This window comes from Rhinolophus sinicus, chromosome 8 (assembly GCF_057876585.1).
Source record: "Rhinolophus sinicus isolate RSI-liver-muscle chromosome 8, RSI-T2T, whole genome shotgun sequence".
Lineage (NCBI taxonomy): Eukaryota > Metazoa > Chordata > Mammalia > Chiroptera > Rhinolophidae > Rhinolophus > Rhinolophus sinicus.
The window spans coordinates 639,990-667,666 of NC_142508.1; the positions used below are offsets into that span (position 1 = coordinate 639,990).

Genomic DNA, 27,677 nt, shown 5'->3' on the forward strand with positions numbered 1-27,677 from the left:
TCCTCCGTGGTTTGAGGGGTGCTGTTGGGAAGGCCGCCTGCTGTGGTGATGCCAACAGCCTGTCTGCTGTGCTGAGCTGAGCTGTCCAGTGAAGGGTGCATCTGGAGAGGGTGGTTGGAGGACTCGGGTCTGCAAACACTAACAGGCCCCTCTCTCCTGTCCCGCAGAAAAGCAAACTGCAGCCCCTGCCTCAGCAGGCAGAGCCAGAGGACTCCACCAAGTTCATCGTGCTCACCTTGACCTCCATCGCCGCCATGGCGGGCGTCCTGCTGGCTTCCGGGCTCATCTACTGCCTGCGGCACAGCAATCACTACCGCCTCAAGGAGAAGCTGTCAGGACTAGGGGGCGACCTGGGCCCAGATGCCACTGCGGCCTACCAGGTAAAAAGAGACTTTCTGATTCCTCAGTTCACCAGATTATTTAGCTCGTCCGGCCCCTCCCACATGCCCAGCACTTGGCCATTTATTCCTAGTGTGAGTCCCTTGAGGATGATGCCGTGAAACTGGTCGGTAGCGTGCACGTAAATACTTTCCACCACAGTTGACTGCTCTATATTAACCTTATGCTGTTCTTGGATGGTCTCGTGTTAGCTCTGAAAGCGGGTTGCTCGTTGGAAACATGGAAAAAGTACAATACATGAATTATCACTATCTGTTACCTTTCTTAGTTTGGCAACTATTAATGAACAAGGCCAGAGTGGCAAGTCACACTCTGGTTGTGTAGATGTGTGACGATGTCCCGTAAGTCGTCAGCTTCCTTGGGTCGATTCTGAGAGGTCCTTTGACCTAATCTGTTGCCACCCGCTACTATGATTTGCATAAAGTGAGCTCTGATGCTGAAAATGGAAAGTAAACGAAGCCGTCTCCATGGGAACAGTGGTGACCACCGTGTGCTGTGATACAGAAACGCACAGGCACCAATGAGAAGGTGAAATGGGCAGGTCCAGACCAAACAGGACACAAAAATGGCACCAACATTCTGGAAGTTCTGTAGCAATCGTGTCCGTATTTAATCGTGTCCTGTGATGAAATAGACTCTCACTGAACAGCAGTGCAAACTGACCACAGGCAAGTTTGGGCATCTGACTTCTTCTAACATGAAATATCACTGAACTCCATGTCTATTTTCCCACTTCGAAGGCAAAATAATTTACTTAATCGAGTTTAATCGAGATATGTTTGTAGGAGATTTTCTTCCATTGGACTAGATGCTTGTCTCCAGTCACTTGATGATGACGTGTAATGCATCTTGTACACAACACGTCATGTTTTACCATCACCCGTAAGGTTAGATATTATTATTCTGTCATCAGAGTTGTACCGAGGGGTGGGGGGTTCTCAAGCTCTTTCTAGAAGATGCCCCCAATCGTCCTGCATGGCGCCCTCCCCGGAGCTGCCCTGACCCCATGCCACAAAGGGAGGCATGAATTTATAAAACCTCTGTGTTTAAAAGAGACCAGGAGATAGCTTTTGTTCCCGTTTCAAAACCCGTGGTACTGTCTTTGAGTGGAGAAAACCTCTAGTTTTCTGGGGGAGGTCACCTGCCTGGTCAGTGTGATCTTTTTCTTACAAAGAAATGGCAACTTCAGATGTGTGGAACGTGGCATTTCGGCCATTGCACGTGGCTTTACTTCAAAGCAAAAGCAAAATCACGTTTGAAGAAGAAGCCTGGGAAAAAAATGTCACATAAACTAGTAAGAAGTTACCCAGAAATTCGATTGAGTGAGACCGTCAGTGTAGGAGGCTGGGTCCTCTGGGCCAGGTCTGTGTCAGGACATAAATAAATGATCACGCCAGTTCTCTTCCGTGTGCAAGAGACAGGAGATCATACGGGGCTAGATTTTAGAAAGCATGGCACCCTTTGATACTCTTTGAAATTCAAATATAAAATATTGATAGAATGGAAAGATTGGACTTGCACGCTGACAGGACTAATTTTGACAAAAATGCAGGTTGAAAATGCATACTGAGAACTGAGTTTGTGATAATTAACAGAAAGAAAAGTGTTCCCAGTGACAGCTCTAATTAATAGTATCTGTAATTAAAATCATGCCCTTCTAGCAGGAAAATTGTTTGAATTTCTCGGAGTGACCTTTTTGCTGTTCCTCCTGGGGGCGTGGTGGTTAAGTTGATATTGATTTTATAATGAGCTCTGGTTTGTTTAATAAGAATCTGTAATCCAGACAATAAATGAAATGTGTGCTTTTCTTCAATCCAGGTTAATACAAAGGGAAGAAAAAAAAAACCTTTTCCTTTAAAAATATGATCTAGGAAATTTTGGAAATGAAATTATTGTAAAGATTCATTCTCTGTCAGGCTTAGTTTTGAAATCAGCACAAAATATGGCTCAGTGACTGCTTTAGCTAAGGGTGGAGGTTTGCCCATCTTAGTGGCCCATTTACTGGGGAGGAAAAGCTGGTCCTGGGCTCTTGTGCTAGTTTGATTAGTTTTTAGCAAAGCAGGATCAGCAAATGGGGTAGGGTTTCATGGTTTTTAGCTCTGAATTCAGCTGCATCGTGTGTGAAGGACTCATAAAAGACACAGTTGACCCCTGAACACCACAGGCTGCCCCCCAGTGCCGAGTTATGAGACGGCTGCCCTTACCTCACTGGCATTATAGGGTTACCAAGCTGCAGACGCTCAGTGGTTTGAACATAAGTCAGGCATCAAAGCAGCAGGCTACTTTGCCTGAAGTTGTTTTAGGTTTGCAATATTTTTTAAAACTTTTCGGACACGTTCTGAAACTTGAAGGGGGTCTCAGAAGCAGCTACAGAAAACCCACAGGGGCCATGGGTCCACTGATGAGCTAAGACCCACTTTAATTACAACATAAATACCTTCTGTTTGTAACAACAGCTGACCCTGAACAACGTGGGTTTGAACTGCACGGGTCCACTTCTGCACAGATCAGTAAATACACCGGCGGACCCCCGCGTCCCCAGGTCTGAAATCTGCAGATTCAATCAACCACAGGAGGAAAACAGTAGTTTTGATCTGCGGCTGGGAGTCCATGGGTACGGAGGGCCGACTGTGCGTCATTCTCTGCCATTTTATGGAGGGGACAGGAGCATGCTCGGATTTGGGTGTCCGAGGGGGTCCTGGAACCAATCCCCTGTGGATACCAAGGGATGACTGTTACGTCTGGGGAGTCACGAGGTACATGTGGGTTTTCAGCTACTCAGGGTGCGGTGGGGTCCATGCCCGGACCCCTGCGTTATTCAGGGTCAGCCAGACTTTGCACTATTGGATTCTAGTGCAGATATGTTAAAACACTTTTCCTTTTCTTCCTCAAACTAGAACTATTTCCTAGACAGGGTCAGCATTTTAAAGCTGTGTGTGTGTCTGTGTGTGTGTGTGATATATCTAATTTTTTTCTTTACCTGCTAGAAAATCAACTTTCTCAATAGACTCACAAAGATGTCACCAGATAACCTATCGAAGTTTAATTTGCTCGCACTTGAAAGAATTGGATGTATTAACTTTTAAAATAGATGAAATCCGTTTTTAAAGGTCATTTTTAATGGAATAGTGCCACCAAGTTTTTTCCCATTGTTTTAGTAAATGTTTTTTTTTCTTCTAAATATATAAAACAATATGGTATTTGGATTAAATTTGTACTTCATTATCTAAAAAGCTAATTTCTTTATTTTCATTCTTTTTTCCCCATATTGTCATGTCGTTTTATATATGTGTATATACAGTGGACCCTTGAGTACAAAGGAATCCCAGCCTCCCTTGCAGACAGAAATCTGAGTCTAACCTTGGACTTCCCCAAACCTTTCCGAGCCTACTGCTGACCGGGAAGTCTTACCCATAACAGAAACCGTCTGTTAACACTGATTTTGTATGTTTTATGTATTGTATATCGTATGCTCACAATAAAGTTAGCTAGAGGAAAGAAAATGTCAGGAAGAAAGTCATAAGGAAGAGAAAATACACTTACAGTCTTTACAGAAAAAAACCCGTGTGGAGTGGACCCGCGCAATGTTGTCCGAGGGTCCGCTGCACATGTGTGACACGTCTGCACACTTGCACACCACACTCACTAAGGATAATTCCAAAGAACGGTGGCGTTTGGGTGCCCGTTTACACTGAGCGTTTGTCATGTCGCTGTCCTACTTCTGTGGGAGCTGATGGGGTGAAGCTGCTGAAACAAGTTCTTAGGGGGTCAGACATTCTCCTTTTTCTCTCTGAGCCGCTTTGAATGTTGCATCCATTTCTTTGAGGCTTTGATCACCTTGGAGCGGCCAGTTTCGGATTCTGCCAGCCCACTCTCCCCTCCCCACGCGGGCACAGACGCCTGTGCAGTGTTCAGCCGGTTCTCTTTGGATGGTTTGTTTCACAATAGCCAGCACGTCTGCTTGTTCCCTGGAAGCCTGGGGAACCGGCCCCCAAGGAAAGCACGGGACAGGATGGCCATAGACAGCTACTCAGTGCTCATGCCATCAGAGCGGTCACTAGTGCAGTGGCAGCGTGCGTGGGGACGGCTCCTGGCTCAGGCCAACTGATGCACCTGTGAGCTCGGACGGGCCCTGATGTCTCAGTGATGAGGACGGGCTGGCCTCTCCACTCCAGGACATGTCACAAGCTGGCTAATTCTCGGGGGACCCTGATTAAGGGACCCTTCTTTTTCTAGGTGCGTTGGTGTAACCTCTAGTAGAAATGGCGAGAGGGGAGGATGTGCCCAATTTAGGTAGAAAACTGCCGCGTGTCCTGAGCTCTAAGGTAAAGAACTAAAGTAGCCTGTCCCACTAGTCATCTGGCTTTGTGTCTAAACTTTCAGGTCAAAATAATTTTTTTTGCAAATACCTGATAAGCAAAACCTATCCTTCAGAAATGGAAGGGCGCCCTAAAATGATGTGAAAACATTTCGTTTTACTACAGGCTGGGGAAGAACTGAGTCTCTCGTTTTTGCCTTTGCAGCAGTAGCTGATGGTAGCAGGGTCTGTAGGCAGAATTCTCTTGAAACTTTCCAACACTGATGTGCTTTTGCAAGTGTGTGTGTTGGCTCAGTGACATCGAAGCCAGGCTCCTGAGGGTGAGGCCAGTGGTCGTGCTGTGCTCCGCGAACCCCTGGACGGCACTGTAAATTAAGTATGTGCCTAGTGGGCCCAGTGACGTGCTTCTCGGGGCTGCCGTGTGACAGCCTGTGGGCCACCTGCGGACTTGCCATGATGGAGGGGTGGAGAATGCACGCGTCCTGGTGTGTGAAGGGCCAGTGTGTCTGCGTGCGGTCAGCAGCGTGGTCAGTGTCAGGTCAGGGCCAGCAGTTTCCCTCTGCTCGTTGCCAGCCCACTCCGAGTCTGGATATGTTTCTGGAAGGCGTGAATTTGTAGTGCGTTCTTCTCATAAATCTTAATTTTTCAAATATGCACTTTCTAAAACCAGTGTGAAGGCCATTCTCTGTCTTCCATGCTACGTGTTTCCTCCCAAATAGCCACTGGGGAGTCTGGAACAATTGGCAATGTCTAAACACAGTACAGAACATGCTGGCCGTCCAGCAGAGACTCCAACTGCCTTGACCAGGTTTAATTAGGAGCAAAGGGCTGCACCGAGCTGTTTGGAGAACGGAAGGTGGGACCCGCCCAGCGAGGAGGGTAGGCCTAGAGCCTGTGGCTTCTCCTGTGACATTCCTGGGTTTTGTTTTCCTTTCTGTGGTCTATGAACACCTGGGTTTTACGTGCATAACTGTTTCTTAAGGAAGGCAGGAAGTCACTTCTAGGGAGAAGAGAACGGGGTGGGGGAGCGTTAGCGGCCTCTGTGCTTCCCCAGGTCCTGTCATTTTGTCCTGTCACAGCCACGGGAGGACAGTGTCTTGGAGGCTCCAGAGGGAAGCGCGGTGCTCACAGCCCCCAGTGCGGGCGGCGTGGTGGCCGCCAGGGAAGGTGCCTGCCTCCCAGCTCTCGAGTCCGTCCTCACCGGGCGATGCCCACGCAGGTGCTTTGAAAGTCGACTAGCTGCCTCGTCCACTCCTCGTGACCACACAGCACGAGTGCAGTGCTGGCACCCCCATGTCACACGTGGGGACATGGAGCACCAGGTCAGTGCTGGCCCCAGGGATCGCGGTGGCAGAGCTGAATTAGGACCAGGCACGGCATTGAGACCCACAGAGTCCGCACTGGTCAGGCCGCACGCCCCCAGGGGACAGGACAGACTCTGCCCTGGGTCCCGGCTCTGATGCCCCCTCCACTGTCTCTCGGTGTGAGCCCCGTGACGATGTCGAGAAGTGGGCATGTTGTTCTGCTCAGTTTGCAATCTCTTGTGGACAAGGTGGTGGCCAAACAGTTGCATGAAGCGAGGTAAGAAACACCAGTCCCACAGAACTCCCGAGGTGACTGGTGTGGCACCGCGTGGTGCAGGGGCCCAGAGCCAGCGCAGGACGGAGGCGCTGTGTGACGCATGAAAGAGGGCCTGCGGGGGACATTCCTGGGCATCCACGTCTTGGTGCTGACAGCCTTCACAAGGACAGGCCGCAGAACAGTGGGAGGCCGTGACGAGTGTGGACATCCATGGAGCTCACGCTGGAGGCAGGAAATGGGCATGGCGGCAGGACTATGTGGAAAGGACCCACATTGGGCGCACGGCGGGGTCTCCAGCCCTGAGCTGTCGTGCTGAGGACCGTGCGTCCTCCCCGGGGCCCTGAGACGCGCCAGCTCCCGTGATGCTGGAGGACCGCAGTGCAGACGGGGTGTCCGCCCTTTCAGCCCACCCATCCTCTGCCTCCCACTATGCTCTCCACTCTCAAAAGTTGTTTCTCCCCAGTAGTTAAGCTCATGGGAAAAAACCGCCAGCATATTGTCTGTTCCTGTTAGCGTCCATCCAGGGCGTGAGCCAGCCAGCCCTCTGCACCCACTTTCCACCCGCAAGATGGGACGGAAGGAGCTCTGTGCTCCTCAGCGGCCCCTGGAGGTCACACAGGCCATGCGAGCGTCGGTGCATCTCACCTCTACATTCTGTCTGAGGAGCCGTTGTCTGTGGTGACTGCAGGTGCCAGAGATTTGTGGGTAGACCCTGGAGCCCTCTGAGTGGCTGTGCTGTTGGTCCACTCCGCCTCCTCCCAAGTGTGTGCCTACTCCACACTCTCCGTCATCAGCCACCAAGCTGAGCACGTACTGTCCACAGAGCAAGCATGTACTTTTGGGAACCCAGAAGCCCAGGCTGTCCTGGGACATATTCTGAGGAAGGTGTCAGAGGACGTGCCATGTGCAGCGGCCGTTTGGGTGACGTCCGTGTGGTGCTTCTCCCATCATCCCAGGAGCCGAGGTCAGTGACGTCACCCCACCATGCGTGCCTGCTGTGAGATGGGAGCACAGATGCCATTGGAAGGAACGCCCCTCACCTCAGCCGCCACACCCGAGGAGAGTGTCACTCGCATCACAGAGGGCTCAGCACAGGGTCTGCAGCCAGTGTGAGTGTGCAGGGCCAGGCCGACCCGGGGATCTGACGGCCAGATGCTGAGCTACTGCGAAATACAGTGGGCACTGGGAAGAAGCTTAAACGAGCAAAGGGAAGTGAGGGAAATGGCAGGAAGGTGGGGCAAGCACTTGGGGGGCGGGGGTAACAGGAGTCAGGATGGGCATGAGTGACAGGGAGGAGCCCCCCATAAAGCGTAACAGACCCAGAAAACAGGCCTCCAGACTTGAGGGGCTCCTCTCCCATCTGTTTTAGCTTTTTGTCCCCTCCCCGCTGGGGGAATAACCACTAAAAGAATATTCCTGGGATCACACCTTTCATAAACCCGCAAAGCACATATTTCACCAGATACTGAGACATTCTTGAATGGGAGGAAAGAAAATGCAGATTTGTTTGTAGAACAAAATAAGCCATCGGGGGGGGTTATAAACAAACCCACTGCACGTCTCACGATGCCCCCCCCCCCTGCCTTCTCTACCACATTGAAGGAGAATAAAAATACTGGGAGTGCAGGGACCCGAAACTTTGGAATTGAACTATGAGGGGAACCAGGAAGAACCTGTTTCTTTTGTCGGTTGCTTTCGAACTGTCTCTTTTCTGACCTTGGACCCTGCGTTTCTGGATGACGTGATTGCCTGCTCCCAGCAGCCATCGTGTTGCTGGAGCTGGAGCTCACACACATCGAGTGTACGTATTTCAAACCCACGCCAGCGAGGCAGCAAAGCAGAGCGGGTCCCATGTGCAGCAGTGGCTCTGTCCCCCCGGTCAGCGGTGTCCCCAATGTCCAGTCGCTCGGATCCTCTCCCCAGCACCTCCTGTCACACCCTCTCCTGAAGCACCCCCTGGATGGTCTCACTCAGGGGCCATTGGACAGGTTGGCTTCCCGTCCATGTTTGGCACCCGGTCCCTTCGTGGGGGTAGATGACAGACTTTAGAAACTCTCCGGCCCCGGAGGTCAGAGCCTTTCGTTTCACAGCTGAGAAAGCTGAGACTGAGACCACGAGTGACCTGCCCCCGCCGCCCAGCTGGTCGGGCCCCTGTGCGCTGCTGGGGAGCCCTCAGAACACTCCAGGCCTCGTGTAGCCAGGTCGCCATTCAAACCGCTTTTGATGGAATAATTGGGCCGCAGAATGATGTGCAGTTTCTGAAAATGCAGAAGCAGCTGCTTGGGGACCTCGCCCCACCCCCAGCCCTGCCCTTTGGCTTAATTAGGTGGTGAGTGCAGAATGGAAGGACGACTACCTTTTGTGTTCCTGGCTGGGGTCCTCGCAGCCCTGGATACCCCTTTGCTTTTCTCTGAACCTTTGTGCGGTCCGCCCCGCGCTCTAAAAGCCCTCCCACTCTGCTTTGTCACTCTGGATTGTCCCCATCTGCCAGCCCTCCTGCCCGCACAGGACGACCCTGCTGCTCACACACCGGGCCTCTTCGTTTGCTCTTGTGCCCTTCAAATTTGGGCTGAGTCCTTCCCCATCAGCCTTCTGTCTGCAGTTACTGTTTCCTGGGTGCGGCGCCAGCTTGCCCCTGCCTGCCAGCCCTCCTGTGAGGTCACTGAGCGGGGCCTTGGTTCCTCGGTACAGAGGGGCCTCGCGGGGAACCTCCAGGAGCTCAATGGAAACCAATCGCTGCACTGACCTGAGTCATCGACGTGCGAGGAGCTGGGTGTGGGGAGCCGTCAGCGTCAAGACCACCACGTGGCCCCTCCCGCACCCAGGACACGTAGGACACTGGGTGAATGTGGGACTCTGGATGTTTCACAGAAGTGACGATGACAGTGATGACAAATGGTGGTAACGCATTACCTTTGAGCAAGGAGGAAACCAGGAAGGGGACAGAAGTTTCCTCCAGGAGACACCTCAGTCCAGTCAGGCCCGGGCTGCTCTGAAGACATGATGGTTTGTTTCCGCTGAGCTGGCTTCTCGGATTCTCGGATTCTCGGAACGCGAAGCTGAGAAGCACGAACAGGCCCTCGGGGCAGCTCAGCACTGGCTTTGCGCAGGGGGTCGAGTTGAGTCTCTGAACTCTGAAGGTGTCACCGACTTTGTGGGAACCCCTGAGTCCTCGGCGTCAGGGCCCCAGGACATTGGGGGCTCCTGTCGGTTGTTTCGTTCGGGGGCTTGGAGCTGGGCCTGAGACCTGGAGCGGTGACGTTTTGCAGGACTGCAGCTCAGATAGGGCACCTCACACAGCCAAAGCCCCACTTTCCATTAAAGTCTGAATGATGACGACAGAAACCCCTGTTACGTGTGGTTGTGCAGGAAAAGTTCGCTTACTGAGATCACGTGCCTTTCCTGTTGTCACGTTCACAACTCGCCCCTGATTTCAACTGGTGTTTGTCAGGAGCAGCGCAAACAGGCCAGGCCGTCTGCAATGGGTGTGGCCGGGCCAGCTTCAGGCACACGGACGTTTGGGGTGCAGGCACACAAATTTTGGGGTACAGCATAACTAAATGACTTTCCTTGGAGCCTCACCTTCAGGCAACATTCCAACTGCACATATTGTGAGATTGTGTTACTTCTGCACTTTAAAACTGCACGATGATGGCCCTTCCAGATGTGGAGGCTTCCAGATGTGGGGCGGCCTTCACCTGTGGGAGCGAAGCCGAGCCTTCGGCAGCAGATGCATTATGCGTCCTGCGTGGTGGTGACCCTCAGGGACCTGGGGAGCAGTGTTTACCGAGGCCTCTGACCTGGGCTAGAAGCCAAGGAGAACAGAGACGTGAAAACGACCTTTTCTCAAGTTGGGGAGGCCAGATGTAGTTACGTGACCACAGCTAGACCAGGGCGAGCGTGCAGGGGGAGCTCAGAGTGAGGCGGGCAGTGGGGCAGGAGGGGAACTGCTCTGACTTCACACCACTCAAGGACTGTTCCACATGCAGAAGAGCATTGAAAATTACTTTCACTTCTCTTAGTTAAAATGTGTCTATATCTTTACGTTTTATTTTCAGAAAACATCATGCAAAATGGGAAAAAAAATTACTCAGCACTGCTTGGTAAACACTGCTTACCGCGGAGATGTTTGCTAGTTATGAGTGTTGTGGAAGCCGACACTTGGTGTAACGCAGCTGCATGGCCCACTGGAGGGGTGGGGGTGGCAGCAGGGTAGTCACAGGGTGTCGGGGTGGGGACAGGGAGCAGCGCATCTCCAGGGAAAGGTCAGAGCGGGGCACCATCCTGCAGAAGCTCTTGGATCAGCTCAGGATTCACTTTGCAGAAACGCTTCTCCTTTGTGGAATGTGTGCACATGTTTGTGTAAGCCTGTGTGTGTGAGCACGTGTGTGCACGTCTGTATGTATGTGCATTTTATGTGTGTGTGTGTGTGTGTGTGTCTGTGTGCGCGTGTCGCCCCTTAGTCAAACGTAAGCATTATCCAGGCATCACTGAAAAGCGCGGAGGAGGTGGTGTGGCAGTGACTCGGGCAGGTGCTGGTGGCCACGTGTCGCCGGTCATTTAAAGTGAGTTGGGGCTGTGAACGGAGAGTCCATCCAGGGCACAGTTGCCGCTCTGGCCTACCCTTAGGTCAGGGACAGACAGGGTTGCCCAGCGGATCTGCCGTGGCTCCAGCCTCTGTGGGAGGAGGAGACGTAGGGGTCCTGTTTCTTACCCAGAAAGCATGGCCCTGCGTCCCCCAGTGTCTCCTGAGGACGCACAGGCCGGACATGGAAGGGGCCTTGAGCACCTGCCGCCTTCCCCACGCAGAGCTGACCATGGCTGTTGGTGGCGAGGACAGTGTGTAAAACCACTGTCTTAAAATAAACCGCGTCGCAAGTTCCTGGCCATGCTCGCAGCCGGGCACTGGCCTAGATGGGCCAGGCTGCTTTTATGATGAAGCCACAGCCTGAGTGAAACTGCCAAGAACAAGGAGATGACTGTATGGGCGTTTTCTTCTCTTCATGTGCGTCTTTCCTTACAAGACATGACTAACCTCTGTGACAACCTGTGCTATTTTCTCCCATGCGTTTCCCCACTCGTACTTTCGAAGCATTTCACCGAATTTTAAGCATATTGAATGTAGATTTTTGCAGATTTTAAACATATCTTGAATTGCTTGTTCTTACCACAAAAGTAACAGATGCTCAATTTAGGAAACACAAATGGGCAAAATACGTAAAACAGACACTGCCTGGTCTCCCGCACCATGGACTGAGCCCTGTGCCATCGCAGCGTGAGCCGGTGTGCCTTTGCAGGCGTTTTTCTTCTGTGCTCGCCTTGTACATTTGTGGCTCTGCGATAAGCCCCTGCCTGGTGTCGCCCCCCCGTAGCGTGTGACGCGCTCCGTGGAGGTGGCCGTGTCTGTGCTCCAGCCGCTGGTTCCACGGGGCCCTCTGAGCTGGAGATCGGGTCCCTCCCGGAGAGGTCCAGCCCACCCAGCACACCTCCGTGTCTCACCCAGCCTGCACCGTAAGGGGCCCCCACCCTTCCCCCGCGTGCCCATTTGTCTTTCCCGGGGCTTTGTACACGGCCCTCAGCTCTGCCGTTACCACTAATTACGATTCCCAATAACCCTGCAGCCCTGCCCTTTGTGTACACACGCGGGCAGGCGCTGCTCTGGTCCCATTGTTCCTTGAAAGGTGCACAGAGGTTTCTCTTCAGCCTTTGTAGTCCTGGTCTTTCTTTCGGCAGAATTTGGGAATGACAGGCCTTTTCTCTCAAGAGTGATCCCTCTCTGCAATTTTCCCGGTCAGATGAAGGTCTGAGAAATGAGACATGTGCATTGTTATGTGTACGGGTGGATTTCTGCCCCCAGAACCCTGTCCGACTTCTTTTGCGGGATGTGCTCTGCAGCTCAGCGCGGAGCAGGGACGGAGGCGGTTACAGGAAACAAGGACCAGGTCCACGTGTGCTGTGTGACCTCTGCATCCTCAGTGTGCATCCCTGTGCCCGGAGGACTCGCTGGCATGGCGGCTCTGCTCGGAGGGGCTGCCCCCGGTTCAGGGCTTGGGGACAGCTGGAGGCAGCATGTCATGTTTTCTTGGTGGGGAGTTTATGCACACCTAATGTAGGCACTCATGTTTTCCGTTTCTTGACAAACAGTGTGTCATTTGGGTATTTCTAAGTGGGGTGGCACAAACGTCACATGCTGGATTATTTCTAAGTGGAGTGGCACAGATGTCACGTGTATTATCTTGTGACTGAGCGGTTAAGTTTAGGGGGGCTGTGAACACGCTGCTCTTTGTAGAAGCCCCGTTACTCTGGTGGGGGCGTTCTCCTTGCCAAAGGCCATGGTCACTCGTCAGACTGGGTTTGACAAGGCCCTTGGTGCTGCTGTCAAGCGGGGGCAACTCCGTGGTCTGGGCCTTTTAGGCGTGGCGTCCTGGGAGCACGCCCTGACCCCGCGTCCAACGTCCTCCAGGTTGTCCTGCGACCTTCTGCGCTCCCGGCAGCAGACGAGGCTCGTCGGGACAGGGGCCAGGCCCGGTCAGGGGTGTGGCACACACTCGCCCACACACCTCCCGCAGCCCCGTGTGCTTGTCCGTCATCCCCACCTTACAGATCACCATGTACACACAGTCAGGCCACCTGTCCCAAGCCACGCTGACAGTGAGAGGAACCGCCGGGATCCAGACCGGGCCACTGGGCCCGTGGCCTGGCCTTACCACTGGTGGCTTTCCCCTTCCTGAGACACTGACGGCCACCACCGTGGGGTGGCCTGCAAGACCATGTCCGCTTTCTGTCATCGTGGTGCGTCCGACTTGTCAGGCACGTGGTCTGATTTGCTTATTTCCTCCGTGACTTTCTCAACACCTGAGAGGGTTCAGACACGTAAAAAGGCACAGCAGGTCCCGAGGTGAGCTGTCCTGTCCAGAGAGAGGCATCCTGGAAGCTCAGCCCGGCGAGAGCCGCTTTCCCTTTTTCTGTCTGGGGAAAGTTCTTGTCGTTCACACATGCTGGCTTTTTCTTTCCTGCTGGAGAGCAGGCGCTCGGGTGAGGAAAGAAAACAGACTACGCCAGACTCCTGGCGGGAGTGACTCGTGAACCGCGGTGAGCTCTCCGTGTGGGACGCAGTGAGCTCTCCGTGTGGGACAGGCACCCCAGGTCTGCCAAGGTCACGGCCCAAAGCTCAGCCAGATCTGTGTGCCCTGCTGCAACATGGGCAGAGGACGCCCCGAGCAGAGAGCCACTTGAGGGACTGTGTGGCTGGTGGACCCCACGTGTGGGTCTGTGACCCAAAGATCATTTGGCTAAATCCCCCTGTTTTCCCCGTCCTGCTTACGTGCCTCTTGGCTGTTGAGTCCACTGACTTGCTCCACAAACACCTACCTGTCTGTGTGAACCCAAGGCCAGCACGTGGGCTGCTCAGGGGCGTCCGAGTGCTGTTTGCAGGTCATCACAAGGGGACGGCTCAAACTAGCGTCTGGTCAGTTTGGCTCTTACGCATCTTAGAAGGTTTTTAGCGAAGGGTGTGGGAGACCCTCACCTCCTTGTCTGGCCACGTGAGAACATACTGGCCGCACATCCCGTCTGCTCAGGCCAGGCCATGTGTGTCAGGGTCCTGGGACTGGCTGAGGTGCCCCTTTGTCACTTAGTGTCGGGCGGGCCTGCCTAGTCTCCATTTCAAGTCTCCGGAACCGTAGCCAGGCAGGTGTGTGTGAATCCCGTGCTTCCTGCTTGCTGCCAGGATTACGGATCAGGGCAGTTTCAGAACGTAAGCGGGCTCGTGTGCGGGCTTCTTTCAGCGCAAGCTTGTGTCGCTTAGTCAGCGGTGCCAGCGACTCGTGCGCAGAGAAGCTGCTCTCCACGCACCATCAGGCCCGTATTTTAAACTCACTCAGCGAAGTGTCCCTCACAGACTCGGGGCTCGGCAGCGGCAGTGTTTGTCACTCCTGATGTGAGCTTCCTGTTCTGTGTGACACGGCCTACGTCAGTTTGGTACTAAATGTCAGGCTGTAAAAGCAGGGATGTGCTCAGGCCTGACAGCTGTCCCTATGTCACGGGAACTAACACTGTAAACTGCACATTACACGTGGAATAAACGTTTGTGCCCAGCCCATCTGTCCACTCGTTGCCTGAGGCTCAGGGGGCTCTGGGCTTCATCTGTCACCGTGTGGGCTGCGACTGCCTTTCAGGAATAGATGACACTTTTAAAATGAAGAATGTGACCACACTGCGGCTGGTCTGGGGAGGGGACAGGCACGCGGGCACGCGCACCTGTGCTCAGCTCGGACCCCACGGCTGGGTTCAGAGGTTAGAGCTGCCCAAGGAAAGACAGGTGTCCACAAAACCCGTCAGCCGGACCGTCACTCAGTCCGGGAACAGGCTGCATTTCCTCTGTTTTAAAAACAAGTTCATTTTCCCTTAAACATTTTAAATTTTCAAGTCATAGTAAAAGAAAGCGTTTTTATTATTAATCCACAAGCTGTCACCAACCTGAGGGACCGATTAGCTGGGCCATGTGGTGATGTCCCTCAGAGGTTTATGTAGTGAGCACAGAGGCAGCTCTCCACGCCCCACCTGCCCCTGCGGGGCCCCTGGCGAGTCCTGTGATGACAGGGAGGGGACATGGCAGCCAAGGGGTCTTGCCGCAGTGTGGAGGGACTGCATGTGGGGGTCCACAGCAAGCCGGACGGAGAACACGCCAGACAAATAGTCCCGTCAGCAGGCACGGGACACGCTCCCAGTGCTGGTGTGTGCAGCACAGCGGGCGTTGTCACCGGCCGAGCGTGTGGCCCTCTTGCATTGGCATCGAGGCTGGAGCTGGCCCCTCACTGCCCAGAGGCACGTGCAGCCTGGTGCTCCCAGCACGGTTGTTCTGAGTGTCGCCGTAACTCTGTCTCCACAGTGTGTCTGCATGACACTCAGCAGCCACCTGTAACGGGGCCACTTTTGTCACTCACACGTCTCAGGTTAGGACGACAGCAGCAGAGGAGAGCCCACAGTCACAGGAGTGGCAGAGGGAACACTCGCTGCGTCTTCCCGCCCGGAAGCTCGGAGCCCAGCCTGTGGACACCCTGGGAGGCCTGTCACTCCTCAGCCGGTCCCACGGGAGCTCAGCCGTGAGCCCCTTAGCAGCCTTGGCAGCAGCTGTGTCCCCAGCCCGTGCAGAGCCCTCAGTGCAGCTGGGCTGTGAGGGGCCAGCTCCCCTCAGACCCTCACACACACAGGAAGTGCCAGGACCATCACCAGAGCACGGCGGGGAAGCCACCAGCATGGCGTCTGAAGTGCAGCCATGCGGCCCCAGGTGACACAAGAGCCACCCTTCTCCGTCTCCTACCTGTGGTTCCGTCCACCTGGCAGCTCTTAGCCCCTCCCAGCCCTGCACTTCTCTCACCTCACCTGGCTCCCCAGCTTCAGCCCTTCAGGACCGCCTGTCAGCTCTGCAGCCGGCCCCTCTGTGACCCAACTCCCCCCCTCCCATGAGACACCTGACAGCGCTTTTCATCAGTGTCCCTCGTCACCATTCAGCTCCAGGCGGGATGGTGACCCCGGGAGGCCAGGGTTCCCCGAGCCTTACTCAATTGACCGGGTGTCCCTGGCATCCAGCAGTGACACGTGGTGTGTGCTAATACCTAGACGTCGAATACATGAATAGTAGCAGCTCATGTCTGCCTGGTGGGGGCCAGGCACAGTTCCCAGGCCCAAGGCTATCTTATCCAGTCCTCCCAAGAACCGGGAAGTTGGAACCAGTCCACATTTCACAGATGAGGAAAGTGGGGCACTGAGAGGTTAGGTGCTTTGCCCAAGGTCACACAGCCTTAAGTGCAGGATTCCAACTTGAGCATTGTGATTCCAGGATTACGAGTGGACGGATGAGCTTCCAGAAGCCAAGGGAACAAAGTTTTGTATGTGCTGTAGCTCTCTTCTCGGTTCCTCTGGGAAGCAGATGCGTTCTGTGTCCTGGCTCCTAGGGGCCTGTCCCCATACAGCATCGATGACCTGGTGGCATGTGTCTTGAGGGGCAGTTTTGTGGAGTTGCAGAGACTCTCCCAGTGTCTGGTCCCCCCCCACAGCCCTTGGAAAAGCCTGGGATACCCCTTAGCTGGTGGCTCCACAGAAGCCCAGTGGAGTGTATATGCGTCTATGTGTGTGCGTGTGTGTTTCGGGCCACAGGGTGCATGCACCTTGGCACTCAGGACAAGCAGTGGGCGAGAAGAGACACAGTGGCTGAGCCCGTGGCACCCAACCCCACAGCGCCCAACCCCCTGGTGCCCGACCCCATGGCGCCCGAGCCCGCGGCATTGGTAGCTGACCCCCTGCCCTTCTGCCTTCTAGGAGCTGTGCCGGCAGCGCATGGCTGTGCGCACGTCCGACCACCCGGAGGCCCCGCACACATCCCGTGTCAACAGCGTGTCCTCACAGGTCAGCGACGGGCCGATGCCCAGCCCCTGTGCACGAAGCAGCACCTCATCCTGGTCCGAGGAGCCCGCACCCCCCAACATGGACATCTCCACTGGCCACATGGTCCTGGTAAGGCCCGCGTCCCCTCCGCCAGTCCCTGTGCCACACGCGACAGCCTACACATCTCGTAAGAGGCTATGACACCAGCTTGGCCAGCGAGCCTGCGCTGCAGGCAGCTGACGGTTAGGACGTGAAGCCAAACGTCAGGGCCCCTGTGTCCTAGTCCTCCGTGTGTGCGAGTGGGACAGTGTGGCACCCAGCACCCGTTCCCCTACCTAAGAATGACAGCTGTGCGAAATGACATCTGTGAGGTCACAGGGCACACCTCGTACATGCATCTGGTTTAACCCCTAGGGGCCCTGATGGCCTGTTTTGTTACGAGAAAACAGGGTGGTGATTTGTCCAGGGTTGCGGAAGCTCCCCAGCTTTGGCCCAAGCTCAGGGACCCCCAGAGTCTGCGCTGTTAGCAGCACGCTCCAGCTGGAGTCTGACCCTCAGCATCTGGGCCCTGGGGCTCTCGATGGCCAGCCCTGCCCCCCCTGCACTGCCTGTCTGCAGCCACCGAGACTTCCTCCATCCCAGTTCCCTGCGCCGGCCGAACCTCTCGGTCCCTGAGACCTCGGTGCCTCTGGGCCTCAGCCGATGACACGTGCCCTCCGACCCCCTACTTGGTGTCTTGTCAACCTGCCCGGGTCCCCCTGACCAGCGGCCATGAAGTCCCTGCCGACAGTTAGGTGACACTTGGCCTCTTCCCCCATGAAGGCCGCTCGATCAAATGGGCTCGTCTCTTAAGCCCGAAAGGATCGCAGTAAAGAAACAGAACCAGTTTTCTTTTGATGGAGCTAAGGGGAAGGGACCTTATCTGCAGGGAAAATGTCACAGGGCCCAGAAAAGCCCACAGCCGGGCACAGAGTGAGGGGTTGGACAGTAGTGTCTAAGATGGGCAAGGTGTTGTTTCAGTTTCTAAAACTAACCTGCCCAGTGATGTGAGTAAGAAGAGTGGCCCTGGAAGGCATGAGTGCCTGGCTCTTGTGGGGTCTGCACACCTCAAGGGACCTGCCCTGGTTTGGACCACCATCAGAAAACCCCAGACCTGATGACTTAACAGATGTTTATTGTCCCCAGTCCTGGAGGCTGGGCACCCGAGATCCAGGTGTGGGCAGGGCTGGTTTCCCCTGAGGCTTCTCTCCTGGGCGTGTAGACGGGCATCTCGTCCCTGTGTCCTCACGTGGTCGTCCCTCCGCGTGTCTGTGTCCTCATCTCCTCATACAAGGATACGAGTCCTGTTGGATCAGGGCCCCCCCACATGACCTCGTTCTACCTTAATCACCTCTGTACAGATGCATCTCCAAATACAGACCCATTCTGAGGTCCTGGGGGTCAGGGCTTCAACATAGGAATTTGGGGGCACAATTAGCCCCTGACAAGGACTGGTGCTTGAACCGTGTCAGTGTTTCCTGGAATCTTGACATGAGAGGCCTGGTCTTCTTTCCTTGGCCCACAATAGGGTGTCATTTCCGTCTCCCCTGTTCACTGTGGTGGCTGAGTGAGGGGAAACGCTGCCATGGGGCCACTGACTGCCTGGTTCTACTCAGGCAGTTCTACTCAGGCCTGCACTTGCCCACCCACCCTCGAGCTGTGATGGGGCCGTGACCCGAAGGATAGGCTGGTGAACCACTCAGGTGTTCCCCTCTTGCTGGGCACAGCTCACCTCCAGGGAGAGCCCAACTTGCCCACGTCACAGTCTCTAGGAGAAGCTGTCCTCCAGGAAGTGGTCTCAGGAAAGGCACGTGCAGTTCCCACATCAGGCCTGTCAAGTTTTCACCAAGAGCTGAACCCTGGGGACGGCCACAGGCACTCAGTGCAGGGGTAGCCGGGAGCCTCTTGGGTCAAAGGGTCAGAGGGAGAGGCCCCACTCAGCTGAGGGGCGCACATGCTGGACCCCAGGGCAGGTGCTCCCACCCAGAGACACCTGCAGCTCCCCCCGAGCTGCCCACCCCTGGGGGTGCTGCCAGCTCTGAGGGGCTGCACCTCCTGCCGCCGTCCCCTGCGGCCCCTGGGCTCCTTTGGAAGCTGCAACATTGGCCACTCTTGATGGTTTGGTTTTGATATGAGGCAATAAGTGTCATGCTTGCGTAATTGATTATCCAAGAGTCAAGTTCTAGTTACTTTTCTCTCAATACTTTAAAAAATACGATTTGCTTGCCTTTGATGCCGTAGCTGTTGAAAAGGCTGTTGCCAGTCCAGTGGCCGTTCCTTTGTGGGCCATCCATGCTGTCTTCTGAATTCCGCACCTTTATTGATCTAGGATTTCCTTGTACCCTGTACTGGACTTATTTTATTTTTATTTTTGCTCCAGTCTTCCTGTGATTGCTGAAGGAGAGAATTCTTGTCTTCCCTCAATTCCAGAAAATGACAAACTATTTATAATTTAAATGTGACTCTCTTCCAGTCTCTCAGTTCTCTCCTCTAATGGAAGAAGATTGGACATTCTCATTCCCATGTCTCTTCATTCTCTTCCATATTTTCTGTCCTAATCCCTCTATGCTGCATTCCAGGGAATTTCCTCAGATCTGTTCTCCAGGATGCATCGTTTCTCTTCAGTGGTGTCTAATCTCCTGTGTAATCCATTCATTGCATTTATGATTTCAAGGAGTATATTTTTTCATTTGCAGTTGTTCTATTTGTTTTTTAAATCTTCCTGTTGCGTTGTTCTTACATTGTTGATTCCCACTGTAAAACGTTCCGTCGTTACAACTGTAATTCCTCACCCAGAGAGGCCCACACTACTCGTCTATTGTAAACTCGAGCCTCAATCCTAGAGGAGGCCCAGGGACTAAACATCTTCCCGTTTTGAGTCCATATGGACACAGATGTTCTTCCTTATGTCCTGAGCAAACCCTTTCCCTAAGATTGTGGGCTTCTGAGGGTCCACATTTACGTGGAGGTCTCGTGTCTGACTCTGCCTCCTGTATGTCAGGGCTTCCCCTGAGGGCCCACACGGGCCCTGGGTTTTAGGTACAGGAAGTCGTCTTGCCCTGTCCCTCGCTCCAGGACTTGAGGGACTTCGGGTGCCTCCCACTCTGGTTTTCACTTCCCTTTTCATTTTGGATTCCTGAGTATTTTCCTTAATTTTGTGGAAGGAAATTTTGTGTCTTGCTATTTTCCCAACATTTCTAGATGTCTTGTAGAGGAGGCTCTTCTGGTTCTCTTGTTGTTCATTTCTCTGGAAACATCAGACTCAATGGCAACTCAAACAAGGGGACCCTGTGCAGTGGTGCATAGGCACAGGGATTCCTTCCTTCAGGAGGCACCTGTGTGACCAAAATGAGCTGTCTGTGGGTGTGCGCTGACTGGAGCCTGTGTCAGCAGGCAGGTGGGCAGGTGAGTGGACCCAAAATGCTAACAGCTGGTGTCCATGGCGAAATTCCAGATGGCACGCATGTTGCGATGATGATAAAGGCAGCTGTTGGGAGGGGAGGCTCAAGGTCTCGCAGCTGTGCGGTACCGGAACGGAAGAGGTGGGACGGTAACCTCTGATCACCCACGCCTGCTGCACCCACCAGCCTCAAGAGCACAGCGCGTAAGTGGGCGGTCCACATGACTGGCAGTTGAGCTGGAAAAAATAGAAAAGTATACTTGATAATCTTATCTCTACCTTTTCCCCCTAAAAAGTGAAAAGAATTTTTGATAGATGAGCTCCCTTCTAATCTGAACTTCTTATTTGAAAGCAATTGAGTGAGGAATGTTTGCCAGCCAGCTCTTGGTCATCATGACTGACAGTCGAACCCTAATTTTCCCTTTTCTCCCCCGGTATCTCTGCTGTTTCACTGATGACAGGAAGGTCTGGGAAAATAGACCTCAAAGGCTTCCTGTCCTCTGAGCAAGTTCGCTTGGTGAAGGGAAGATAAGGTGTTTTTTGTTTTTTTTTAATTGTATTAAATTTATTGGGGTGACAATTGTTAGTAAAATTACATAGATTTCAGGTGTACAATTCTGTATTACATCATCTATAAATCCCATTGTGTGTTCATCACCCAGAGTCAGTTCTCCTTCCATCACCATATATTCGATCCCCCTTACCCTCATCTCCCATCCCCCACCCCCCACCCCCCTTACCCTCTGGCAACCAGGTTTTGAGTCTCGTATCAGCTTTTCCAGTCCTGGCGACATTTCTGTCCCCCCATTCTTGTCATACCTCATGAGCATGTAGCCTGTTGGTTTTAGGAAATTCAAAACCAAAGCATTGGCTTTTAATTCCTGTAATTCCAATGAACACTTTTAGAATTGCTGCAAATATTTTCTAAGAATGTGTTTAGACCCCAGCGTCTCCCATCTGGGAAAGGGAGGGAAGACTCCTGTCCGTGTGGCTGTCCTAGGCCACCTTTACTGCACTCACTGGAACTCTTTGTTCTTCCTAAAAACTTCATCAGAAAACCGTCATGAGTACATCGCTGCCACAGAACATCCAAGGCTGCTGCTAAGAAAAGGTCCTCGGCTTTGTAATGGGCAGAGAAGCTGTCTGTGTGTTGCTAGGCAACCATCCCCTCCTCTTTCCCCTTCCTGAAAGGTTTCCCTATTGTAACTGCTGTTGTCACAACTTTAGAGTAAAAATTGTCTCCTCTGGGCTTTTTCCTATCAGTTGGGTGATAGTGAAGGCGTTGGGTCTTTGGGAGAATCTGCTCTTACAATTGTCACTTGGAATTGGCCATTTGAATTTCGTAGGTGGCTGTCCGGCCGGGGAAGGGTGGGTGGATAGCCATTTAACACATGAATCTGCTGGTGCACAACACAGAGAAACAGCTACTCAAACCTGCTTTTGGAGGAGACCCCAAAGCAACCAGCTCCGCCTGCGCGCCAGCACCAGTGCAGACGTCCCCGATAAGCAGCCCCGATTTCTCCACCGCACAGGTTCTGTCATCTGGGTGGTGCCCGTTGGGGCCCCAGCGCCTGGCCGGCAGTGGACGGTGTTCGTTGGGGAGGTTCTCTTCTCCTAGAATTTGTTATCATTTCAGATCTTTGCAGGGCTCGGCTATGTTAGAGCCTCATTTTCATGACCGCTTTCCTCTCACATCCCGTCCTTTCCTACCGATGCTGGAACCCAAGGGTGGTGGTTCCCCCCAGCGTGGTGCTTCAGCGGACTGTCTCTGGCTCCAAGTCTGTTTCATGTGTCAAAGGGACATGGTGGAGGCCGGAATCCAATGTTTGCCCTCATTTAGTGAGGGCTATGTATTACTTTATAGTAATAGAATGACTGTAACACAAATATTTGTAAGTGCGTCTTCTGTGTTGCCCCAGTAACTCATAAAGAGCAGATGGAAGGGGGCTTTAGTCAGACGGCTGCCTGTTCCACACCAAAGTCTCAGAAGCAGTAGTTTTCCCTGCAAAGGTAACAGCGGTCTCTTTGCTGAACAACCTGTAGTCAGACTTTGACTGATGACCCGAACGGGGCGAAAGGATTCGTCACTGCCGAGCGCAGAGGCCGGGGGGTGAGCGCAGTGTGAGGGAAGCTTGGCCCGTTACAGTAAGTGACTGGGCTTGTCCCGTCATCCTGCGGGCTCTTCTGAGGTTTCCGCCGGTTTTCATTTATCTGTGAAGATGTACGTTTCATTGGCAGAAGTGAGACACCTTAAATGTAGTGTTCAGTTTGATAAACAGCTATTTCAGGAGTTCCAAATGCCATGGGTAGACATTTTAAACTTTTAAAAGGCAGAAATTAGTAGAAATATAAAATGTAATGAATTTTTCTTTAGACTTGTGTTAACTGAAGTAGCTGCAGACTGATACTCAAAGTCACCACATTGTTAATTGTGGTTTTTCGTTTTTGAGGGGTATTTGTTGTGTGTGTTTTTTTTAACTGTCTATAGACCAAAATTTACAAAAAGAAGAGAAACACACAGAAGATAGTTGGTAAAGGCAGGTGGTCTGGATGAATAATGTTCCTTTCATTAACATACTTCCCTTATTAACTGTATAATTAATTGTACGTAGCCAAGGGAAGCTGTGGAAATTGCATTTTGAGATGTATCAAAGCTGACTTATGCCTCAGACTTCATGCAATTCACCATTAATGAAGCTGAGATGGAAGCCTCAAATCTATAATTATTACTTACTATTTGAATGACAAGCAAAGAATTTTATCAGCAGAGTTTTAAATGAAAGGGGATTAGCAGCTAATGTTGAAATTGTTAATCTTTCTTATGAAAATAATTTTGAAGAAAATGCGTAGTGGAAAGAGAGGTTTGTGGAAAGCATTTGCCGTTAAAATAGCCATTTTCTGATACTCCATATGAATCTGTCCACGTTTGACAGCAGGGTGCAAATATTTTTGAAAGTGAATGAATATTTTATAGGATCCTGAGCTGCTCGTGCATTCCAGGAATGAATCATGCAATATTCCCAAATATCTCCGTGAAGGCGAGAGAGTTTGAGAGCCGAAGCTGAAAACATTAAAATATATCAGAATGTTCTAGAAGAAATTAAAATTTCTTTATTAGCACAGAAATCTGCCTCTTGCCCCTTCGAGGCTCCTTTAAGGCTGTCCACCGTGCAATGTGTTGTTAGAGAAAGCTGTTGGGTGACACGCTGCCAATCTATTTGTCCAGAAAGATCTCATTGGCGTCACCTCCATGGCTAGTCTCTCACCTGCGATTCCAAAGTGAGGCTGTCACCTTAACCACCGTGCCCGACACAGAGGCCACCGCAGAGTCTGTGTCAGACACCGTGGAGTTGTCACATGTCCTCAGGACGGACCCAGGGGTTGTCATACCCTTCATTCACCAACAGACGTTTGCCGACCACCCAGGGTGGCAAACCACCGACTGCGTCCATCCCTGGGCAGACCCTACAGACTAAACAGTTGGATGGTTGGGAGTTCCTGAAAACGCAACTCCTGTTTGTTCCTTTGTCCTGATTTTTCCACTGAGTTAATGGCACAAACTAAATGCTAAGGTCATGACCCCATCTGGTTAGAGCTCCGTGTCACTGCGAAGCTGAGAAAGGTGACATCCAGGTTTCCAGAAGCTCTGGAACATTGACCTGGGAGGGACGGGCATTTCGGGGCTGTGGCCCATCGCACAGCTCCTCTAGGCCAGAGGCCGTGCTGGAGCGCGAGCTGGGCCTGGGGCTGGGCCGTGGTTCTTCCGGAAGTCCCGAGCCCAGGAGGACAGGCAGGTGGTGAGACGTGCACGTTTATTCTGAAATTCTTGTTTGCGCCAGCCTGATGCCTAGTTGGTTTCAGTCAGAAGACCTATTAGCCTCCTCCAGACTGGGAACCTCTCGTAGGGCAGTCTGTCACCCGAAGCCAGAGCCTGAGTGCAGTCAGGACTGACCAATGACCAGGTGGCCCGACGAGGTCACACGGTGCTCCCGACCCGCCAGCGGACAAGCGCTCGCTGGGCCCACTGCTGGCCAGTGCACGGTCCTAGACCGGCTGTGTGCTGCCCGAGACTCACACATACACACACCTTTGACTGTATCAGGAATTGTCTTGTTCGTGTAACAGTGTGTCAAACTGTTCCAGATTAATTTAGTTGGTTGATTGACTTTACATTTTAATTTTGTGTTATGCTATTGGTTGTTAATTTTCTGTGGCACTTTGTGCAAACTTACCTCCATGAGGTGTCGTGCAGGGGGCTCAGGTCAAAACTAAGTCCGGCAAACGTCTGAACGACCTGTCTGTGCAACTGAAGCACGAAGCCTGTCGGCAACAGCAGGGCTGTGGACGGGAGTTTTCAGATTTTTACCCAGACTTTTGACTCCAGGTAAATTAAGGCCTTGTTTCTCAGATGGAGACATCAAGCTCTCTCCTGGCTGTGGTTGCGTGACGGTCAGGAGTTGAGACAATCACAGACTAAAGTGTTGCAGAAATTTAGGAGGAGAAGGAAGAACAGCAGATAATGAAACGAGCTGAATCTGTATTAAACTAACTCAGTCCCCTAATTTGCCCTACAAGCTGGTCCTGGCAGTTCTGCCTCCAGAATGTATCGCACGTCTCCCACTTGTCCCCCCCAACACCTCCACAGCTGCTCCCCAAACCACTGGATCTCTTATACAGACGGTCCCAACTCGTCCTCTCCATCCGCCTGGAGCCAGAGTGACCTTCCCAAAGCCTCCCATGCTTAGAACTCTCCAGGGGCCTCCCGTTGCTCTGCAAATAAACTTCATCTCGAGTGACTGCACTTAGGAGGGAAGCACGCAGAGACTGAATTGTAGACACAGGTGTACACCTGAAGTTTACATCATGTTATTAACCAATGTCACCCCAATAATTTTCAGTTTTAGAAAAAGAAGACAAAGTTCAAGCCTCTCCCCACGGCCCACGAGCCCCCATGTGATTGGGCCCTCAGTCCCCCGTCCCAGTGGCCCGTTCAGTCCCAAGCCACCCCCACCCCAGGGCGCTGGCCCCAGCTGCCCTCTCTCCCTATGGAGCCCCTTCCCATCTCAGGGTGAGCTCAGGAATCAGCTCTTCAGAGGGGCCACCCCAGCACCCAGCCCCTTTCTATCACTGTCCTATCCCTCTCACTGCCCACTGTTACCTGACGTGGTCCTTCTAAGTCGTGGTCACAGCTTCCTTGTATGTGGGCTGTTGTTCAGCCAAAGAACCAGCCACAAGAGGACAGAGCCTTAGAACCACTGGGTCCTCAGAGCACACATCTCCCTGCTCACACGATACACGTAAGAAAATCAGCTGAAAGATGAGTAAGTGACTAACCCACCAACAGACGAGCAGGAAGCTGGGATAACACTGCAACTCTTAACTCTCGACAGTCAGAGGCGGAATCAGGCTTCACTCGCAGTGTCACGCAAACTTCTTTCGCCCTCGTTTAAATGCTAATAGCTGCACATGCATGGGAAATACAGTATAGTTCTCTTGGTTATTTCCCATTGCTTGTAAGTATCCAGGTTTGTATTTCACCTATGCTCATACAACCTTATTTCTAAGATGTTAACTAAGATAATAAGATTCGTGAAATTACTCATTTAAAATGGCGCTTCAGGAAGAATGACACCTACAAACACGAAGTGATGCTGTTGTCATTGTCGCTGTGATGAAACAGCTTCTTCCTGCAAGAGACCTTTGTCACCCTCTCCTACGCATCCCCCTAAACCTGACGTCATGCAGAGAATGCTGGCAGAAAACAACCATCAGTCACACTAAAGGACAAGCGTTCCTATTGGGTAAGAGTACGTGGTAAGGACAGAACTACTTGTTTTTTGAAATTTATGAATGAAAACACTTCTGGGGGCCGGCCCAGTGGCTCAGGCGGTTGGAGCTGTGTGCTCCTAGCTCCGAGGGCTGCCAGTTCGATTCCCACATGGGCCAGTGGGCTCTCAACCACAAGGTTGCTGGTTCAACTACTTGAGTCCCGCAAGGGATGGTGGGTGGCGCCCCCTGCAACTAGCAACGGCAACTGGACCTGGAGCTGAGCTGCGCCCTCCACAACTAAGACTGAAAGGACAACAACTTGATTTGGAAAAAGGTCCTGGAAGTACACACTGTTCCCCAATAAAGTCCTGTTCCCCTTCCCCAATAAAAAAAAAAAAAAAATCTTTAAAAAAAAATAATAAAAAAAAGTAAAAAATAAAACACTTCTGGAACAGAAGAGCGGTGTTGTGGACACTTTCCATCCGGTTCCAGTTGTAAGTCTTTATGAAGCTGTGACTTTCTGTAAGTCTCTGCAGTGACAGAGTGAAGAGGAAAGTGACAGTCCCAGCTCTTTGTTCCGTTGAGATGGCCCAGCGGCTTGGTGGGTTCCGGACAAACTCCAGGAGATGTGCTGCCCACCGAGAGCATTTAGGAGCTCTCTTGTATCGATGTGGTATCTTCCAGATTTGAAACACCAAAAACCCTAATTATAATAAAAATATACGAACTGAGGCTTCCGACCAGTGAAGTTCCGTGGTATCAAGACCCCGTTTTCACATGCTGCCCACTCTCCTCATTGGGATGAGCAGCCGCTTTCTCTGCTCTTCCAGAGGCCGGGCACATGCCCGACCGTGTCTCCACGTCAGCCCCGCTTCCGGGGCAAGGATTCTGTCCTCCTGGAAACTTCCTGGGCTGTACTTTGAAAACACATCATTTTCTGTCGCGCTTTTGTTTGTTTTCAAAGTTCTTGCATGAGTTTTCCTTTCAATTACAAAAAAGGATTCTAAATAAAACAGACAATTCTGGTTGGTGGTGTCGGTACCAGCGCCGTATTTTCCGTGTCTTCCCTCCATTTCTGTCACTGGCGTTTTCTTACCTTTTTTTGCCTAAACAGGGTGTCGGCTGGGGACTTTCTCTTAAAGGCTTTACATTTGGAATAATTTGAACTTTTCTCCAGTGTGGTAACAATTTCAAGTTTCTGTCACTCCACAGCCTGCTCATTTGCAACGTAGAGCATGGGAGTACGTTTCTAGATCACGTTAAGACAGAGAACAGCTTTCAGGGGTCACCAGGCCTGCAATGACTCTGCCTGGTCCTCAGCGTAGCTCAGCCTGCGGGAGGAACCGGGGAGTGCAGTACCGTGCCATGCCGGTCGGTGCAGCTCGTGCTGCTGCCCACGCTGACGCTTCTGCCGGGGGCTGTCCTCATTCCCCTTCCCCGCTGAGTGGGATGAGACAGCCAGTGGCTCCCTGCAAACACAGGTGGGACAGCGTCCTCCTCAAAAACAAATTTCCACAAGTTTTACAATGTGATGAAAAGAAAAGACCACGTGGTCTTTCGTTGATCCGTCCTGACTCCAGGGTCCCGTCTGTTCTCCTTTCAGATTTGTGCGTATAACACAGAGGTTGAGTTCCAAACTGTGTTTACTTCCCCAGGTATACTCCATGTGGACAAGGCAGGAACGTGCTTTCACGGGAATGGGCTTTTCCAGGTCTACAGGCCGTTTTTGTTTCCTTGCTTTTATAATGCATGCATATCTGCTCTATGTTATAAGTTCCTCGTTTG

General features: G+C 52.4%; 1 protein-coding gene across 3 annotated transcripts in view; it reads left to right on the forward strand.

Moving 5' to 3' along the window:
* The window catches only part of PTPRN2 (protein tyrosine phosphatase receptor type N2), a 419,465-nt gene that overhangs the window by 336,933 nt on the left and 54,855 nt on the right, over nt 1-27,677 (forward strand). The window contains exons 13-14 of one of the 3 annotated variants that reach the window (XM_074315027.2): nt 168-380; nt 16,619-16,813. In XM_074315027.2, the coding sequence (XP_074171128.2) occupies nt 168-380; nt 16,619-16,813 (408 nt within the window). The remainder of the gene's footprint in view (nt 1-167; nt 381-16,618; nt 16,814-27,677) is intronic. The other 2 variants (XM_088799758.1, XM_074315029.2) reach the window with 2 other exon arrangements.